This window comes from Vespa crabro, chromosome 1 (assembly GCF_910589235.1).
Source record: "Vespa crabro chromosome 1, iyVesCrab1.2, whole genome shotgun sequence".
Taxonomy (NCBI): domain Eukaryota; kingdom Metazoa; phylum Arthropoda; class Insecta; order Hymenoptera; family Vespidae; genus Vespa; species Vespa crabro.
The window spans coordinates 5,234,787-5,255,693 of NC_060955.1; the positions used below are offsets into that span (position 1 = coordinate 5,234,787).

The 20,907-nt window shown below is 37.4% G+C and overlaps 1 protein-coding gene across 4 annotated transcripts in view; it reads right to left on the minus strand.

The window, feature by feature from the left end:
• Window positions 1-20,907, minus strand: part of LOC124431313 (irregular chiasm C-roughest protein) — a 233,292-nt gene that overhangs the window by 102,037 nt on the left and 110,348 nt on the right. For all 4 annotated transcript variants that reach the window (XM_046979080.1, XM_046979091.1, XM_046979064.1 and 1 more), the window contains exons 4-5: window positions 18,521-18,911; window positions 17,682-17,923 (exon numbers count right to left, since the gene is read on the minus strand). In XM_046979080.1, coding sequence (XP_046835036.1) covers window positions 17,682-17,923; window positions 18,521-18,911 — 633 coding nt within the window. The remainder of the gene's footprint in view (window positions 1-17,681; window positions 17,924-18,520; window positions 18,912-20,907) is intronic.

Sequence of the window (20,907 nt, forward strand, 5' to 3'; positions counted from 1 at the left end):
TTTTCCCAGTAGAAAAGCTCTCTCTCTCTCTCTCCCTCTCTCTCTCTCTCTCACTCTCTCTCTCTTCCTCTGTCTTTATCTCTTACTTTGAATATACAAAATGTGTATCTGCATTTTATAAGTTAAAAAGAATCTTAGATACTAGTCCAATTTTCTTTTCTTTTCCTATATTTCCTTTCTCTCTCTCTCTCTCTCTCTCTCTCTCTCTCTCTACTTCCCTTCGTTTTCTTTTCTCCCCCCCTCGATATAGCCCGACAACAAACATATTCACTCTAATCATGCGCATAACATTTTCATGTAGTCAACGTCATTTTCATAAATTTTCTTAAGAACGGAATTTTAAGTTACATTAAGTACGCGTAAGAAAAAAAATATTAAAAAATATTTATGCCTACGTCTCATATATACAAGTGGATGCTTCTTTTTTTATACCGTTCGCGATACTCCTCTTGAGAAAGATTCGTTGATCGGTTAGAACATAGGATAGAGAAATCTCAAGGAAATCTGTGTTTACTTTGCATACACTTTTCGCTTCAATTTTGAGTCGAAAAATCACCAAGTTGGCCTCTTGGAAGAATTCCAAATCCGCATGTAACACGATCGCAAATTCATAGTGAAGATAGAGAAAGATATAGAGAATTTGAAGGAAAAGAAGGTTTTCATACTTCCAACTATATATTCCCCTCGCAAACATACGATCTCCCTTGAAATTTCAGGGAACATACGGTGGAGATCTGGATGGCATTAGAGACAGATTTCAATAGGAGAGAAATCTCGATGAACGTTCTTCGTGTTTGTAAAATGGAAATATATTTTCCGATCTACGGACCCAATACAAATGTGTACGAAGGGATGTTGAATGCACATAAGTTTCTAATACCAAATACGTCACGTAAACAAGAACTTTCTCAAAAATCTAATATATAAATAAATATATATATATATATATATATATATGCATAAAATAGATATAACATCAAAGGCAAGCTCTCCGACCAAACTTATTACGAATAAATAATCCTTTGAAAGCACGCCAAAGTTTCCTAACGATGGCAGCCGTTTAGGTTCCGTGGTTTAATTTCCAAAAAACGTTCCGTGCTCTCGATCTTGGAGGATTTCCAAATACAATCTCATCGTCACCCTTCTGAATAAAAGGAAAATACAGAAAGAAAACTTTCTCTCTCTCTCTCTCTCTCTCTCGCTCTCTCTCTCTCTCTCTCTTTCTCTTTCTCTCTTTTTGATATCCATTGAGAAAACGTATGATTCCCAATGAAATTCAGTTTGGAGAATACGGTACATGTGTGTTCGTCTACACGAAAGGACAAAAAGAAAAATCAAGGGAGAAAGCATGAGCGAGATACAGCAGGTGTTAATACGGAAACATAACGGCAAGAACGCTCTCCCCGTTTCGACGGGAAGAGAATGGCGAAGATGGCATTTCGTGCACGTGGCGTCACGCCCTTTGCTACTAGGGTACCTACCTAGGACATTGCAAGCCCTATATCGACCCTATGATGCCTATAGCTCGTAAAATTTCATAATATTGCGAACTCCCTCCCTCTCTCTCTCTCTCTCTCTCTCTCTCTCTCTCTATCTACCTATCTATCTTTTTTTCTCTTTTTATGTTTCTTCCTTTTCGTTTTTCTTCTTTCGCTTGCAAAATCGACGAAAATATCGTACGACGATCAGAGCTAATTTAAAGCCTCTCAAGAGTTCCTCCTTTATTACGTTATTTGCTTGAAACATTCAACCAACTGTTATTGGAATTTTAAATGGTTATACGAGCCTTCGAACGAATACTCGTAACCGATGGGTGGAGCACACCACGTTGGAAGCTAATTTATAAACGGAACCGCTCGATTTCTCAAGAGGAACGACGTATCGTCTAATTAGGTATAAGGCTCTAGAGAGTAGGAGGTAAGCCACGATAGTTAATGTCGTTGCGAGAAATTACTACGGAAGTTCTGTCTCTCTTTCTCTCTCTTTCTCTCTCTTTCTCTCTCTCTCTCTCTCTCTCTCTCTCTCTCTTTCTTTCTTTCTCTCTCTTTATCTGTCTCATAGACACATATACACAAACACACAAATACATACACGCATGAAAATACGTAGAATCTCTTGGGAGATGACGCATTCTTTGCGATTTCTAATGTCATTTTCTCAGTAACGTCAAACGAGTCGAGTATTGTTAAAACAAGCTCCGATGAAGAACACGGAACAAATCGTCGTGCTACTTCATAATATTAAAGTAGAAATTATCATGATTGGTACTTATGAGAATGCGAGCAAAAGAGAATGGCTTCGCAGAGAGAAGAGAATAGACTTTCCAACGGTGACGAGGTCATCACGTGTAAAAGAAAAAGAGAAAGAGAAAGAGAAAGAGAGAAGGAAGAAGATTTCGAAATGCATTTTGCAAAGCTGACACGAAGGAGAGAAAATGGCATACCGGTGCAAAGAGAGGTTGTCCTCTTTCTCTCTCTCTCTCTCTCTCTCTCTCTCTCTCTCTCTCTCTCTCTCTCGCTCTTTCTGAGGCATTCAAGAAACCCGAAGGAAACGTTAAATATGCACGGCAAGTCTCAGCAATTCCGTTTCTACGCGGGACCTGGAATGTTTTTGAAAGCCGTTTAAGCGCCGCAACGTTTACGACTTAACGAGGCGTCTTCCTCTTAGTAGTTTTGCGGTACGCATGTAATATCTGTTCGCGATTAAAGGCTTTAAAAGGGGGGGGGGGAGAGGGGAGGCGGAGAGGGGTAGGTGAGGGGGTGCCTAACAAGTAGCCTTACGTTTAAAAAGGTACGAATTTAGCTCGTTTTATTCTAAAAGACTTTTATCCCGAAGATTCTTACGTAATGCATTGGCCAATAGAAAGGATATGATGTTAAGAATTTTCCCTTTTTGTGTCTCGTACCGGATAGAATAAAGTTATGAACGTACTCACCGGTATTCCGGTGTGATAAGGCGTTTACGAGAAGAAAAACCGCTTCGAAGCTCTCGATAAAGATTTAATCGAGCGTCCATGCAGACTGACAAATAAGTCGTAAAGATACGAAGCGAAGTTATATGAGCGGAGCTTAAGCCCGGGCGCCGTTAGAACGACGGGATGTTCTTCAGAGAGTAAAACCAGCCATCGAGGTAATCCAATCGGCCGTGGGAAACTACTCAGGACAATCGACCCTTCTTCTCTGCTCTGGTGGATGTCGCCGCCAATAACTATCCAGATTGCTCCGAACTGTCAATAAACCGAAGATTCCTCGTCGCCCTTCGATACCCATCGTTCTCTAAGAGCTTATGAACCCTTTTCCCACGTTATTTTATCGGTGAAAGCGTCTTTAACGCAATCGCCTTTCTAAGGATTCCACTTTCAACAAACGTTATCGTTCTCTTTATTCCGATTAAAGAAGTGAGAAACCCTTAATATGACTTTTAAATATCTAAGTTAAGAAAATTATATAGGTAAGATGATTATGAAGAAAGATTTCACGAACAATAAGCGATAATTTGTCTATTCGTCAAATGTAACGTAAAGATTCGAGAATGATTACGAGGATTCATCCTTATATATTATGATTCATCCTGAAATATTTTCACTTTAAAAATGTACGTCAGATCGGATAACGAGATACGTAAAATTGATAATAGAAAGAAGCAATATTCTGATAAAAGTTCGAAAGGATAAAATAACCAAGGAAACTGGTTTCGATTTTCCTTGAAGCTTTCGACAAATACGAAAAAGAAAAATCGATGTTTTCCCTCCAATAATGAAACAACCAGTAAATAGATAAGACAACGAGTGGTCCGATGACTCGTCGCATTCAACCAATTCCCTCGTCATCGGTGCTTCCTCGACAAACTATTTGCCGTTGTAGGATTATCCTTTTTCTCTGTAACAACGCTTGGGACATAATCTCAAATCTTCCATTTCCTGTTTCTCTCTCTCTCTCTCTCTCTCTCTCTCTCTTTCTATTATTCTCTTTCATATTTTTAACAATTCATATTACTATTAAATTTCAAATTACATTTTTTCTTTTTTCACTTTTGTTTAAAATATGTTACATTTTAGTGACTATAGTGAATGTAAATATAATATAACAAAATAAAAGTTTATCAATAAAAAAGAGATTTTAGTTAACGCGTTGTCAATTTTTCGATATATCTGTTTTGATACACGAAATCCAATGTTGATATTAAAATAAAAATCAACGTAGAAATAAAATACACGAGGATCGATAGATATAACTCTTATTAAAAGCGAAACAAACTTTCACTGTATTGGTAGAGCTGATCGAAATATACTCAAAATAAGCAAAAAAAAAAAAAACGAGGAAAGAAAAAAAGAAGAAAAAAGAAAAGAAATATCACGAGTCCCAGTGCGCAACAAGAGCGCAACAGGTGCGCACGAAAGAAAGAAAGGTCGTTAGAACGGAGTGGAGCAGAATCGAGGGAAATCTCATTATTTTCTAACAGCTAATAGAGAATCCAACGTGTTTTTTTTTCCTTTTTTTTCATATTCCTTTTTTCTTCGATTCTTGAAATCCCCCAAGAAAAAGGGAAAAAAGGGAAGAAAGAATCTTGGCCTAATAATCATTGAGAAGGTCAAAGTTGAGGGAGTTCGTCGCATTGACAAATACCGTGTGAGTTGTTATATCGGACAATCAGTTATTTACTTTTGGCTCGAGCTAAAATACGTGCGCGCTAACAGACTTAGAAATTTTATTTTCGAGTCACGAAAAATCTCGATTCGATATACAATTCCGTTTCCCTCCGACTGCCCTTGCAATTTTCCGTAGTTCCCTCTTTCCTCTCTCTCTCTCTCTCTCTCTCTCTCTCTCTTTCTCTCTCTCTCTCTTTCTCACTGTATCACTGCTCCCTTTTTCTATCTCCCCTCGCCTGTTTCTCTCTCTCTCTCTCTCTCTCTCTCTCTCTCTCTCTCTCTCTTTCTCTCTGTCTTCATTTCTCTCTAGTTCAGATTTATACACGCGATATAACGAAAATACGAAGCGACGGCGTGTGTGGCATGCGCGCGGCTTTCTTCTTCCGGTATAGTCTAAGCTTTTGAGAGGAACGAACAAAGAAAAGAGAGAAATAGAGTAAAAGAGACGATGATAACAATGGTAACAAGAACGACCGAAAGCTCGCTGACGACGATAATGCTTTGCACGTAATTGGAACGCCTAAGTGCCACTCAGACTTATCGCAATAATTTCCAAGGCAAATTTGCTATATTTCGCTTAAGCAAAGCCTTTCTCTTTTTCCTCTCTTCGAATCTCTTCCTAGCGTGTTTCCCCTATTCGTTCTTTGAGGAACCCTTTCTGAGACAACCTGAAATTCCATTTGTAAACGGTGCTCCCTTTTGCGAATAATCACGAAACACAGAAAGCTCGATCCTTCCCGAGAGAACAACGCGTCAAGAGACATTGTCCTTTCCAGCTACGCAGAGCAAACTATGCGTACCTATGTATCTATATGTATATAACACGTACGTGGATATACACGTATCTCTACTGTTAGAAATTCGGTTAGGGGAATAAAACCAAACGAACGATTCGAATTTGAAAGCGAGTCGTTTTGGACGATTCACTAGGACACGATCGTTCGATAATAGACCGACTTTAACGTCATGCTGGTATTGTGTACGTTTTATCTATGAACGTACATGTGTATGCAGGTACTAACGAGCGTGGAATTCGCGAGGAAGACTGATGCACGTTGCTAGCGAATCATCCGTACTCGTTCCGTGCATCGTTCTCATCGTTCCATCTAGTACTAGTACGTAGGAACGAAACAACATAGCTCTCGACGCCCTTTGATATGCAAAGCGACCGCATGCAAATGCTTTCGCGACCACCTTTTTCCTTCTATATCTTTCATCTGATAGTAGACTGCACCAGCTACGTCGTATTATCGCGATAAACGCTTCCTAGTTCGAGAATTTCCAAACCGAACGCGAGCATCGCTTTTGGAAATGCTAAACTTCCTGCGACTTCCCTTCGGGCTATAGGTTATGAAACGAGTTTCAAAATCTGCCGTTCATTCTACGCAAACTTTTGTGCATTGGCCTTCTCTCTCTCTCTCTCTCTCTCTTTCGTCCTCTTTTTCGATGAGAGAGAGAGAGAAAGAGAACTTTCCGACTCGTCGTCGGTAGATGCTTTCAAAATCGATACCATGCGGAGTTTGTTATTTAAACAGAAACGCTCGTACAAAGGCATGTATGGTGATTAGTTTTCGAAACGATGATGAACGATAACATGATGATAACATGAACCAGAAGAAATTTGAAAAGACGAGAGTGAGAATTTAGAGAGAATAGATAATTTCTCGGTATAAATAAATGATGATTATATAAATATGATGAATAATAATAAATATGATGTAAAATTATTATTTAATTCATGGCTTTATGATCCATTGTATATAAGAAATTCATATGTTTCTCAAATATACAAGTAACCTATACACATTCAGAAAGAGAGAGAGAGAGAAAGAGAGAAAGAGAATAGCTTTTCGTAAGAACGATGACAAATTTTTCAAAGGTCTCGAGGTCTCAAGAGCAAAGAATAAGGTAAGAGAATTCTTCTAAAATTTGAGTCATCTTCTCCGGAAGACGTACGAAGGAAATGTTGCTTCTTATAAAATCCTGAGCTCGGTGTGTGTTGCCGGCAGATAACTTCGTCGTTCTAGATTCGTGATAAAAGCACGACGTATACGTATATCTACGTCTTGAGATTACACCACCGCGAATTTTCCGCGTCTTCCCGTTAGAACACTAAATCCTGGCGTTCCTTCTCTTTTCGTGTGAACCACTACGCTGAAAAGCGATCTTCACGAATTACGGCTTTTGCGAAGAAAATGTAAGAAGTCTCTCTCTCACTCCATATACGCGTGTGTTTGTCTGTGCACTTTACTTGATACACTCCAATTATATTTTATGGAAATTCTGTTTCCGTTCATATCAACGTAGAAGAAATTTCGCATCTCCTTGATATTTTCGAAATATTCCAGTTTCATTTTCTGTTCCAATAGTTATCACATAATATAATGTTTTCGCATTAAACATGATTCTATCGAATAACGATCTTTGAAAGAAGATTTAGCTTTCTTTTTTGTTTTTCTTTCTTTCTCGAAGAAATTCTTTCAACGTTAAATGACGAAACGCAAAACATTACGTTACATTAATACTTCATAGATATAGTACTTCTAGCTGGGAAAAAAAGAAAAGAAAAAAAAAAGAAATAATGGAAAAGAAAGAAAACAATCGTAAGATTAAAAAAAGAAAAAGGAGAGAGAGAGAGAGAGAGGAAAAGATAAAGAAAAAGAAAATCGATTTAACGAACCGATTTATTATATATATATATATATATATATATCAAGGGACCTAGAGGATCGACGATATTTTTACGATTTTCGATAGACAGGCTACGTCGAAGAGAGTGAACGAAACGATAGAAAGCTTTCGCGTGCGCGAGGGGTTTTCTCGGGTAAATCTTGGATTTCCCGATGGATCGTGTATGGATGAGAGAAGGTCGATGCTTCAGAACATTCGGAGAAAAGAGGAGGAATGCAGAAGGGAACGATGAAGAGGGGGGATGCCTGAGGGAAACAGGGCCTGCACTGCGAATTTTCACCCTCTAGCAGTCGACAAGCAAGCAAGCAAACGGGCGAACGGCGGTGGGTGGGCGAACGAGCAGACACCGGCGATGGATGAGATGCTAACGAGACGCGAAACGATCGACTACTCCCACCAGGACAGGAGCCGACAAGTCAGCCATGAAATGGTTTTCCTTTACTACTCCGAACCTCGTTGCTATACCGCAACGATCCTTACCTATATACGTTATATGTATGCGATGTCCCCTTTTGGTCTGAAGGTAACTATCGCTTACGAATATTTAGGGTCAACTTTTTCATTGAAAAAAAAATCGAATTGGAGATAATAATCGTTAGAAAAGAGAAAAAGATAGAAAGAAAATATACACAAAGTCAAACAATAAATATATGCGAACGTTTTAAACAAAAGACACGATTATTGAGTTAATATCAGCGAGTAGAAAGTTTAATCTAAGCAGAATGTGAATATAATAGAGAGAGTGTGTGCGTGTAAGAGAGAGAGAGAGAGAACAGGGAGTCTATATTCAACGAGGCTCTCGCAGACTTTGATCAGCGATGCTTCGTACGCGGCTAATCCGTTAATCTCTCACGTACTCGCAATATAACGGAGGGTGTGTAAAGTGGGCTCGAAGGAGGGAGAAGTTACCAAGATAGTGAATCTGGTCCGAGCTTACTAGACAAGATGCGAGAGAGAGAGAGAGAGAGAGAGAGAGAGAGAGAGAGAGAGAGAGAGAGAGAGAGAGAGAGAGAGAAAGAAAAGAAGAAAAAAGAAAGAAAAAGGAAGAGGAAAAAGACAAGGAGTCATAACCGGCGGTTATATACTTTGCGGATCGCTCGTTACTTCGCTTGGTTGATGTCAATTTTTCAGTGCTTTATACACGTTCCTACTCTTCGTGCCACCTCGTATTTATCACCACTGCTTGTGTCTGTCGGCTCTGCCGGCGGCGGAATCTCTTTGAGAGCGATCTTTCTTGATGGAGTACTATGCGAGCCGTACGATGCCAAGAAAAATTGACAATCGAGCTTCGGGCGATGTGATTTATATCGTGATCCTTGTAAATCGTCTCTCACCAATGTCATCGAGAAACTGTATCTGTGTATCTGCATTATATATTGGGGATTTCACTTAACTCGATCACTTAAGATATATACATACATATACATGTATATATTTGTTATCTTCTACGATACTAACACTTGTCGAAGAAAAAAAAAAAGAAAAAAAAAATCGTTCCTCTCACAGTTAAATCACTTTGTATAGAAATTTTTTCTCGTATTTCCATTATCATTTATAAAAACTTAAAAATACGTACTTGTCTACTTGTCTACTTGCGAACGAATAAATATCTCCTCGATATTGTGCTTTAAATGTATTTGACGTTTTTGTTTTTCTTTTTTTCTTTTTTTCTTTTTTTCTTTTTTTCTTTTTCTTTCCTTTTTTCATTAATTTTCACCCTAATGTAAGTTTCGCGATGAATTTTTGAATTTCTCGTATGAACGGTCAAGAGAGAAGTATATTTGAGTTTAAAACATTTGACCCCAAAATAGATAGTAAGGATGAGCGTTGTGTGTATTTGTGAACATTCCACATTAATACTTAGATTTATAGATACTCTAGAATATATGAAACAACGTCGATGGATTCGTCAGTCTATTGAACACTCAATAATTGGCTCGATTTTTTCTACGCTTCGAAATGAAGATGAATAGAAACCACGGACATACTTCACATGCATTTCAATTAAAAACAAGTAGAGAAAACAATCTAACTAGGAAAGACAGAGAAAGAGAGAGAGATTATTCTTTATATACAGAAGCTTTTATTTTTATTTAACTTTAACGTCTCTTTTTCGAAATATCTTGAAAAAATAAACTCGATTAATAGCAGAGCTTAGCTTTCGAAATTTTTAATCCAGTTCACTTATTAGACGGATTCTGAATCACGAAAGTTTCCCTAATTCAAAAAGTATGACTGAAGGATAAGAGAAACAAAAACGTCCGTTAATGAATTTCTTTCGTAATGGTAGAGAAAATTTTGCATTCATAATTTTTTTATTGTCGTGTTTACGCGGGAAATCGTCGCGAAAAGAGAGAGAAGGAGCCAAAGGTATACCGTTCTTTCTCCTTAGATCTTTCTTCTTCGAAAAGTCAGGGAACCCTTTATGACACGCAATTAAAATCAGTTTGAAATCTCTGTTGGCGGCAGTAAGAAAAATGAAAAGAGATTGAAGTCATTCCCGAATCGTCGAGGTAAAGTTTTTCGATGAAAGGAAGTTCGTCGTGTCGTCCTCAGTAGTAGTAACTCAGGCTTCTGCTTTTCTTTTTTCTTTTTCTCTCGAAGATCGCACGACTTCGCGCTTTATTCCACCACTGAGCGCTCTATTTCGAAGCTGTCAAGCGAAATCGCTCGAGGCTGGTATCCTATGTTTGCACTGCCCTTCAGGCATTGCCCATCGAAAGTGCAACAGGAAGACATAGTCTGAAGTTTTTCTTCTTCTTCTTGTTCTTCTTCTTCGACCTACGAGATCGAAATTGCTCGTCGAGTCGATCTTATACATAGATATATAATAAAATATCGAACGACAAACGAAGAGAAAGAAATAAATAGAAAACAGTAAGATCGTGATTTTATTTTTTATCAATTGAATTTCTTACAAATTGTTACTCTTACATATTACATTCCTTTCGTCAATAATTCCTCTCTTTTTCTTTCTAATAAGCGTTGAAACAATCTCGTTAGGAATATTAACTTTATTTCTTTCCTTTGATACTTATCCGTTATATCAAATTAAGAACTAACGTAATGAACGAATATAAAGCTTACACGTGTTTTCTTTTAACGCTCATCCCGGATACTTTCTACTTAGTAGATTGTTAATGAATTGCCATTCGGGTTCATCTACGTGCACTCAACTTTTTCCTCGAAATCAAATTTTATAAAACTTTTGGAATAGTTACGACGACATTATTAATATCTTCGTAAAGAGTGAAAAATTTCGATTGAACTTCGTTACACTGTTCTTTCTAGTTAATCTTCGAATATAAATAAGAAATGAAAAAGAATATGAATCAAAATGTCGTTTAAGATTATTATACGATGGTACTAATCGTAAAATCTAACATTACGTTACGATCTAACATTAAAAGAGAGAAGAAAAAAAAAAGGATTAGAAAATCAATCGTACGACCGAAGGGATTACTCTTTTCGTTATTTCTCTCAAATTCAATAATCTCTCACGTTGTTCAATGTCGATCGTACCAATGTCAACGAGCTTTGGAAAAGCAGAAGGTTCGTACGAGGCAAGTAATTATTGCATTCCTGGTAGAGCAGAAAACAGAACAATAGTCTCTATATCGCTGTGGTCGTTTGTCGTTCTCGCACGAAAGCACGTAACACTGAGGCAATTAATTAAGTTCCAGTCAATGAAGCGAGTCACCGTTGGTACAGTTAGCCATCCATCTTCTAGAAAACACCGTGGCTAGTCTCGGTCGTACACCAAAGACTCCCGGAAAAGAGAACCGGATGCGATTGCAACTTCCACTTTCAAAGATTTCATTAGTCTATTAGCTTAATCTCGTTCCAAGTTTTCCGACGTGTTTTCCAACGCATTTTCCGACTCGATGCTTCGACCGAGCATTCGTTCCTTTCTTGTTTTTCCTTTATTTTCTATTCCTTCATTCAATACTTTTTATTCGACTCGATTGTACGTCTAATCACGTTCGACGAAGTCGTACCATCTTAATGTTACCGTACTGATTATGCAATTATATTGAAATACAATACGATTAGTTCAATTATGTAAATGCTAATAAATCGTAGCATCGATTGTCTGGAAAGCAAACGTCATAGGAAATATCGATTGCCATGAAACGGTAACTATAAACATGCGTTTATGCAGACGTATAGACGTTTGTGTATTATCGATGGAGCCAATTTCGATAAACTATAATGTCAAGAGAGAGAATCATTAATATAATAGATAAATCCGAAAGTTAACATTGCGAAGACGATGTTCGAAGAGGATATTACACGAAAAGAGAGATAAAAAAAGAACGATCGATTAGTCTCTTTCTTTTTTTCTGTCCAAGAAATGTATACGATGAAATTTTAATGAAATCATCAACACGTTCCGTTACTCTTCGGCTACTAAGTTATAATAGAACGGTATTTCCCTTTGATGAAGGTGAATGGGCTGGGTTGGCTACTTGTCGACTTTGTCGTACCTTCATGTTAGTACGCTGTTCGTTAAATCTCCTCGAAGCGAGGATTGTGCGACATCGAACGAGGATGAAGTGTGTGCGTGACTAACCTACCTTCCTCTCTCTCTCTCTCTCTCTCTCTCTCTCCCTCTCCCTCTCTCTTACATATATATGTATACATGTAGACACCTATATGTACACAATCATTGTACATAGAAAGATTTCTTTGTCAGAGGAAACAGTAGCCATCGGTGGCTAGTATCGGTGACCGGCGCTAAATGCACACAGCACGATAACGTCGTAAAGCCAGAAGAGCTTTCAGTTCGAATGACAGCCCTTCGAGTGCACCGAGTCGCTCGGAAGCTCAAGGTTATTGACTGGCCACTCCATTTCAGTACGGTTCGCCGGCACATTCGCAGCGTACACATTCTCTCTCTCTCTCTCTCTCTCTCTCTCTCTCTCTCTCTCTCTCCTCTCCTCTCCTTGCCGTGTTCGAGGATATTTCGAGGGTTGGGAAGAAGGATGGAAAGAGGCATAGAGGAAAGAGGGAGCTCGAGAAACGTATGTATCTTTGCTCTTCGACGTGCTATGGCTATCGGGATCGCTCTGGTCCATCCATTTCGAACGAGCCACGCCGACGAGAGCCGGATTGAAAGGGTGCCTGAAAAACGAACTACTGGAGAACGATCGTAGGAAAAGAGTGAGTGAGAAAGAACCGGTGGACAACATCATTAATCGTACAACCAATAAATAAGACATTTTCGAAAGAAATGAAGTAAACATCCGATTTCACGATAAAAGTTTCAAGAAATAGATCAACAAGATTAACTATAGGCTAATCGTAGTTAAAAAAAAAAAAAAAAAAAAAATACATTTTTAATTAACGTTAATTGTATTTACTTTTACGAGAAAATTTCAATTTAAATATTTCGTCGATCGGTATCGTTAATTGGAATATATGAATAAATTCAATCGAAATCCATCGAGATATATATAATTTAGAGAAATTGTAACTTTCACGTAGAAACATTCGTGAAATACAGAGAATGATACTTTCGGAATTTCTATAATTTATTGATATAATTACAGTATCATCTATTATAAGAAAGATGGAACGTGAATATTACTGGCGAGATATCGAAAATATCTTAATGTCATATTTTATCAATATCGTGACATTAAAAATTTTTTTAATTTATTCTTACAATCATATTAAACGAATTAATAAATATAAAAATCATAAATAAATTCGAAAAGTATCTTAATAACGAGTTCACGATCGGCTAACGAATCGCCGTTGTCGATGACTCTTCCATTAATTATGTGGAAACCTTCGGCTAATGAATGGGTAGTTAGCGGGCAACGGTTGGAGCTCGTCAATAATTACCAGCCGAGGGTGCCGGTATGGTGACCCGGCTTTGATGCGCTAATTTACACCACCTGCACTAATGCCCCATGTCGCACTAGCCCAGAACGACGACTGTGCGATTCGCTATCGGGAGATACGCCTACCAAATGTACGATGGATTAATATCCTTGTTCAATCGTTAATACGATTTTCGAAAGGATCGATTTGAATTAATACGCGTGAAGATCACATCAACGTTTCTCCAGTACCGAGAAATCGGTGAGCTTTCAATTAATCACCTATAGAATCTGGAAAAGGAATTTCCAAAGCAATATCCATAAAAACAAGATAAATGTTAATTGATATTCGTTCTAAACTCAATTATATTCTCCTTTCATTCTTTCATACTACAATATAAAATACATTTCTATCCGAACGAACCACTTATATTAAAAAAAAAAAAAAATAAATAAATAAATAAAAAATAAAAAAAAAAAACATGAAAAAAAATCAACAACTTAATTATCTCGATTATCTTCTCAACATATATTGTTAAAGAACATCATACGATGTTCCCGCTAACAAATAAATATAATAAATAAACGAATGAAGCGTAAAAAATTTTCAACATTTATCGAGCCAACAAAAAATTCCATCGATTCGAAACCATTCGAGTAACGTCGAGGACAATCGACGAAATCGTGCAATGGGTCGTAACATTTTCGAAATTTAGTCGGAACACAAATTACAGGAAACATTCCGCGTGCTAACATGCTCTGGTGTTATGCTCGCTGGACTGTTATAAACACTCCATGTAAACGTTACCCGTGGTAGTACTGCGCTTTGCTTGCTTTTTCTCTGTACTCGAACGTGAGCGTCCCTACCTTTTCCGCTGTTAAATTGCGACAGAGGCAGAAACAATGACTAACTGCTGTCTCCTCACAATGCTCTTCCCTTTTACGGAAACAAACGACATAAAAAAAAAAGAAAAAAAAAAAAAAAAAAAATTCAAAAAAATGTCCACTCATTTCGTCTCCTTAGGCAAGACAAATTTACTCTTCCACGTTCTTCAGTTATTATCAACATTCTCTATCATAAAAATGACTTCAAAATTATAATGAGTTATAAAATAAGTGATATGAACAAATTGATAAAAATTGATGTCCACAAAAAAAGAAAAATAATAAGTGATTAACATTATTAGTTACGAAATATTTATAAAACGCGTTCTTTCGTTTATATATATATATATATATATATATATATATATATATCCTATCGTAAATAGAATGATAACGATAATCTCGATGCAAAAGAATTCACATAATCGAAGAAGGAAACAAATAGGGATTTGCCAAAGTAGATGATAAGGGGAACAAAATTAGAAATCTAGGAAGATCTATACGCTAGCTAGGATAGAGGAGTTTCGTTATCGAATACTCATGATAATAGTAGTGATGGTAATGGTAGTAGTGATAGTAGTAGTAGTAGTAGTAGTAATAGTAGCGATAGAAGTAGTAGTAGTATGGTAGTAGTATAGTAGCAACGAGGTAGTAGAGAAGCACCGACCGACGTCTGGCATGGCAAAGGGGAAAGTTCGATATTGATCAGACAGTGGAATGCCTCCTGTTCGCGTCAGGCAGCACGATTTCTCATCGTACCTTTATACGGACTCGCTCGAACTTTAGTCCGGTGAGTTGAACGGCTGAAGGAAAGATAAAAAGATAGATACATAGGAAAAGAGAAAGAGAGAGAGAGAGAGAAAGAGAGAGAGAGAGAGAAAGAACGAGAGAGGGAGAAAGAGGGACGGAGGAGGAGACAAAGGGAAGAGCCAGGTAACGTTAAAAGGAAAGTAAAGAGGGAGAAGGAGAAAGAGATATCGTAAGGTAGCGATTGGAAAAAGGCAACTGCCAGTAGTCTGGCCCCTGTCAGGGTCAGACGATTCTCCAATACGAAAGAGAAAGAAAGAGAGAGAGAGAGAGAGAGAGAGAGAGAGAGTACGCGTGGCCTTTCGACCGAGCTCCTCACGAACGAAGAAGCGGTAAATTCAATTTAGCAAGAAGAGTGAGGGAAGAATTGCGTGCGTACATGGAAAGAGAAAAGCTCTCGAGCATCAACAGCAGTAGCAACAGCAGCAACAACAGCAGCAGCAGCAGCAGCAGCAGCAGCAGCAGCAGTAATACCAGAAGCAGTAGTAGCAGCATGGATAACAGCAGACGAGAGAAAAAAATAAAAACTGAGGAGAGAAAAAAGGTGGATAGTGGTTACACAGATTTTTTTTTCTCACAATCTCGACTTAATCGAAAGGTGCCGAGAAAGAGAGACGAGAACCATCAAACACGCTGAGAGGAAGACGAATTTCGTCGTGGAAGCATACAAGCGAATATATTCGAGCAAGCGAGCTTTCTCCGTGTCGGTTCTGTCTATTCGTCAAATGAAATACGACCCTTCCGAGCCTCGGTGGGCCTACATAAAACGCACATTACTCTTAAGTTTTTCTCGTACGCCGATACGACAAGGAAGTGTTCTAAGAAAAGGGCACCGCTTGAGGGCGTCTAGCAAATCTATTCCCATCGGACGCAGTGCGAACGTTCTTTTCTTTTGTACGGATAAGAAACCGAACGTTTTTCTTTCTTTCCATGAGGCAAGAAAAGATGAGCTCATGTGAAATTCGAAGAAACGTTTCGATTCGTTGTCATTGGAATAGTGAGGATTACATTAGTGGTTAAAACAAAAAACAAAACAAAATAAAAGAAAGAAAGACAAAAAAAAGAAACGAGAAACAAAAGAAAAGGACAAAAAAGAAAACAATAGTAGCGAAGCTATAATCGTATTCATTTCTTTTTCCTTTTATGAAATAATAATAAAATACTAAAAAATAGTTAAAAAGAAAAAAAAAGAAAACAAAACAAAAAAAAACAAAACAAAAGATAAAAAATACGTGACTCTCGGTTGAAATAACGTGCATGAACATATCCGAACAAGAAAAGGACAAAGAAGTTTCGTTTGGTCGGGGCATTGACCTATACCGAGAGGGCTGAAGTACGTCACACGTCGAGGAGGGAACGAACATGCGATTGTTTCGCTTCGCGGTGCCATTGTTTCACCGTATATACATTTGGACGCGCGGAGACGAACGCAATGAGGACAAACCGCAGCGAGCTGACACACGACTGCCTAAAAAAAAATTCCACCCGCCAGTTGCATATTCATGGAAACGTCACGATATTCTCTATCTCTCCATCTCCTCATCTCTCTCTCTCTCTCTCTCTCTCTCTCTCTCTCTCTCTCTCTCTTTCTCTAGTTGGTACCATCCACGTGACGCAAGATTATGCATAAAACTACGATATTACTGCGGCTTTCCAATGTTTTCGAGATATTCTTCCCGTTCATCGTTTCAGTCATTTCTGAATTCATAGTAACATTTATATTGTGTGAAATATATAGAAATTATAAGAATGTTTCTTCCCAGTTTCTAATTTTACTTATTTATTTATAATCGTTATGATATCAAATGATCGTTCTACCATCTATCCATACCTATATATGTAAATTACATTACTGGCATAGTAATATCAAAAAATTAATATTTTACGAAAATTGCTTATAACAATTATTAAATCATTGTATTTGATATAATAATGAGAAGAGAGAGAGAGAGAGAAAGAAGTATAGAAGATAGGATAAAAAAAGAAAATTATTCGTCAAAAATTATTTATAACAAATGGTTCATAACGATCAATTAATCTTTAAATTTGATATGATAACGACAAAATAGAGAAAGGTCTAAGAGAGAAAAATAAAAAAAAAATTTTGTACAACAAATTGTTTATAACAAATTGTTAAATAATTATTAATGATAGATAGAAATTTAGAGGACAGTTTTATCTTTAAAATGGTCTTCCTATGAATTTTAATTTTATGATTACGATTTTTAATTTTAGAGATATTTACGTATAAATAAAATGTATTTGGATTGATTCATTGATCTATGTAATTTCATTCAATATATAGATCCATTGATATAGTAACCTATATAAATTCTTGAAATTTATGCGATCAGCTTAACGCGATAGTTAACGTAAACAAGCTCTTACTACTACTGATTACTACGAACAGATGTACATGAATAATGAATGGTAAACTTTTAAAAGAAATATCTTCGGAATGGGAAATCGTAAAGACTTAAAACAAAGAATATTTTAATGGAAAAAATGTTTTCTTTTTATCTACATATTTTAATAATATCGATATAATAAAAGATCGATTACGTCAATATCTCAATTATGTCGAAAAATTCGATAAATTTTAAAAATAAATTTTTCCTATTTATCGAAGATATAATAATTTGTTACGTCTGAGATGTTTTTTTTCTCATGAATTAACAAACTACACGAACGCTTTATACCGTAAATTCGAACATTTATCTATTTTATCAATGCACCCGTTTGTTTCTCCGTACAAACCAACGATAAATAATCGTAGAAGCGTGAAGATAAGAGAAAATGAGTTCTATCGGAATAAAACTTACCGAGAACAACAAGCTTGATCGGTCTCCCTAAAAGGAACTCTTCTTGATCGTGTTCCAAGGTGCACTCCCACATGCCGTCATCCTCCAATCTGACATTATCTATATGCAAAGCTGCTGTAGTAGAATCACCGATGTATCTGTGACCAGTTCCGCTCATTTCCGTTCTCGTGTTTATCGTGAGCATGTCCACCGGATTTCCTTCGTGCAACCATACAGCCGGATTCCCATGTATTCTGTAACTTCTAACGAACGAAGAACACTTATATTTCCCTGTCACCGTGTCGCATGCGTGCAAAACGTGATATTTCACGACGAACAGGACACACTTGAATCGTCTACGTCTTCCGAGTATATCTTCCAACTCTCTAATCTACGATCCTCATCCGTTTTCTCTTCCTCGGATTTATCGTCAATATCAAGTTATTCAAATGGAATCTATTAAACGTATGGTTCTCCTCGCGTCATTCATATATCCTACGTCTGACACGTTAACGACTCATGTAATTCGCAACTATTGTTACTACGTGTCGACGTAGTATATATATATATATATATAGATAGGTACGAATTGTTTGTTTCGATAGACGAAAATTCGTGTCTTTTACGGAAACAAAGGAAAGAAAAGAAAAGAAATCATAAAATTTATACTCTATTAAAAATGAATGGAATTCAAGAATATTCTAGAAAATATAAGAAAAAACAATTTTTCTTGTAACTCGACTAAATTATTGTATATATTTTAAGTTATTTGAAAGGACTAAAAATATTCCACATTATACTTTCAATCGAACGAAGTTGTATCGAATCTTCGAAGAAAATGAAAAAGTAGAAATACGTACCTTGATCCTGATAAAAGCAGCCTAGAATAATTCCCTTCGAGTTCGCAAGGCAAAATAACCTTGCTATGTGGCTTTACGACGAGCTCTAAATGCGGTTTTGTAGAAACGGGTCTCGCGTATGACGTGGACACGCCGCTCGAAGGAAAGGAAAACGGAAGATTGCTCGTTGTTGAGGAACTAACGGACCATGTCTCTTCTTCGGGAGCTAAAAGTGCTGCAGGCTGAGCGACGTCCTCGCCGAAGGAAATCAACGTCGACGACGACGATGTCGTTGTGCTCTTCGTTGTACTTGTCGTCGTCGTCGTTGTCGACGTTGTCGTTCTTCGTGCTCTTCGACCACTCTCTTGTCTTCCACCACGAAGCGCCAAAACGATTGCTCCGTTTCCGGAACCTACAAAGAAAAAAGAAAGAAAAAAAAAAAAAAAGAAACATTAACATACATGTATACAATGTCGCTGTAATAATAATAATAAACGTTGAAAATAATTTGTCGATATAATTAACGAGAAAATTACACGGATGAGTTATATTCTTTAAGATGATTCGTATACAACTAACTCATCTGACAATCAAAACAACTTTCGTTTATATTATCAATTATGTTCGATTTACTTCGAGGATATATGTAAAGTTGTAATTCAAACATAGAAATTATCCAAATGTTAATAATTATCATATCAATAACAAATGTAATGTTGCATGACAATTCGTAGAAAAATCATTATGGAATATTTGTAAAGTGATATACAAATTTATAATATCATTGATTAAAGAAATGGTGAATGAGATATGAAAAATACGACGATGAAAGCATGAAGAGCTTCATTATAATTCCTGATAACACCACGTTTAATCGTACTCCTTTTTCCTTTCGGTTCGTCTATTGTGCGGTCCATCGTGTTACCGCTTTTCAGGACGTACCGACGAACTAAATTAGACCGCGAACGTCGTCTCAGGCAACTCCCTATCCCTCTCTGTCATTCTCTCTCTCTCTTTCTCTCTCTTCTCTTTCCTGGCATCCACCGGTAAATATTCTAAAGACTGGGACTTGATCGAGTTAGCAGGAGCCCGGGGAATTCGATAAAGCTACGACAAGAACGGCGAGACGACGCTTCTCTCCTATCCGGCATGCCACTCTCGGCATTTCCTTCCTACTACTCACCCTCTCTGTTTTATCCTTCTTTCTCATCTCTTCTTCCCTACTCTTAAAGCTACCTATCGCGCTTGGTCGACCGAGAGACTTCACGAGGAAAACTAATTATTGTACCGATGAGCGGCGTAACTACCTAACACAACTAAGACCACTGTCTTCCTCCTCTTTTTTAGCCCCGTTCTATTTCTTTCCCACCCTGATCTCCTCTTTTCTTCTCCCTTTTTTCCTTCTTCCTCTATCTTCACGAGATCTCACCCTTCTTCCCTTCATCCCAATTCTCTTCGACTTAGGAACACCGCAATTACCCCACCACTGAAGACGCACCAACGCGCTAACACGACGCTCGACGAACTGAAACTCTTTTTTCGTATTCCACGGAGAAGCTTCCTTGTAATCACCGAAACGGATTTCTCCGAGTTTTCTTCTTTCTTCTCTCGAAAGAAACTCCGTGCGAACAATTTGCGATCGCCGCCTGTAAAATCGTCGAGACATTGATTTCTTGCTTCGCCTTTAACGCAGATAAATGTATACCTTTTAATTCGAATAATTAATACAATTTAAATTCGTACGAAAAGAAAGATAATTTTGTACTTGTATAAATTATCAGAGAATCTCAGAAATCAAAATGCGATATATCTCTTGGTTTGATCATAAAAATTTTATATTTCTCTCTGTTCGTCTACAATCAAAGTAGCTATACTAATAAAAAAATAAAAAAAATAAGAGCTATTACATAAAAACCTTCTACATCTTTCATAAATTCTACTAAATGACTTTGTTAATTCTTTATACTTTTAAACAACAGGATTTTATGCCAACTTAACAAAAAATTCATCGAATTGTAATCATTTTCCGTTAGACTTTATCGAACTACGATTGATTTCTGTTGTACGTACGACTTCGTGCTTCCGTACAAAAGGGAAATCTCACTGGTGGGATAAATAAAATGTATGCTCAAAGTAGCATGCATAGGAAAAATAGATAATATTGCTTCGTCCTTTCCATTAACACGATGGAGCGCGTAAATTCAAGTGGATCGATGCGATGGATCTCGAAGAACAAAGATGAAAGAGAGAGAGAGAGAGAGAGAAAATCGTAAAAGAAAAGCATGAGTATAACACGATAACGATACCACGGTATCGCCCGCTAGTGAACAGTCAACCTTCATCAATGTTCTACGTGATATTCCGGCTCGATTATACAGAGCCATCGAGTAGATGTTGTTCGACGTTGA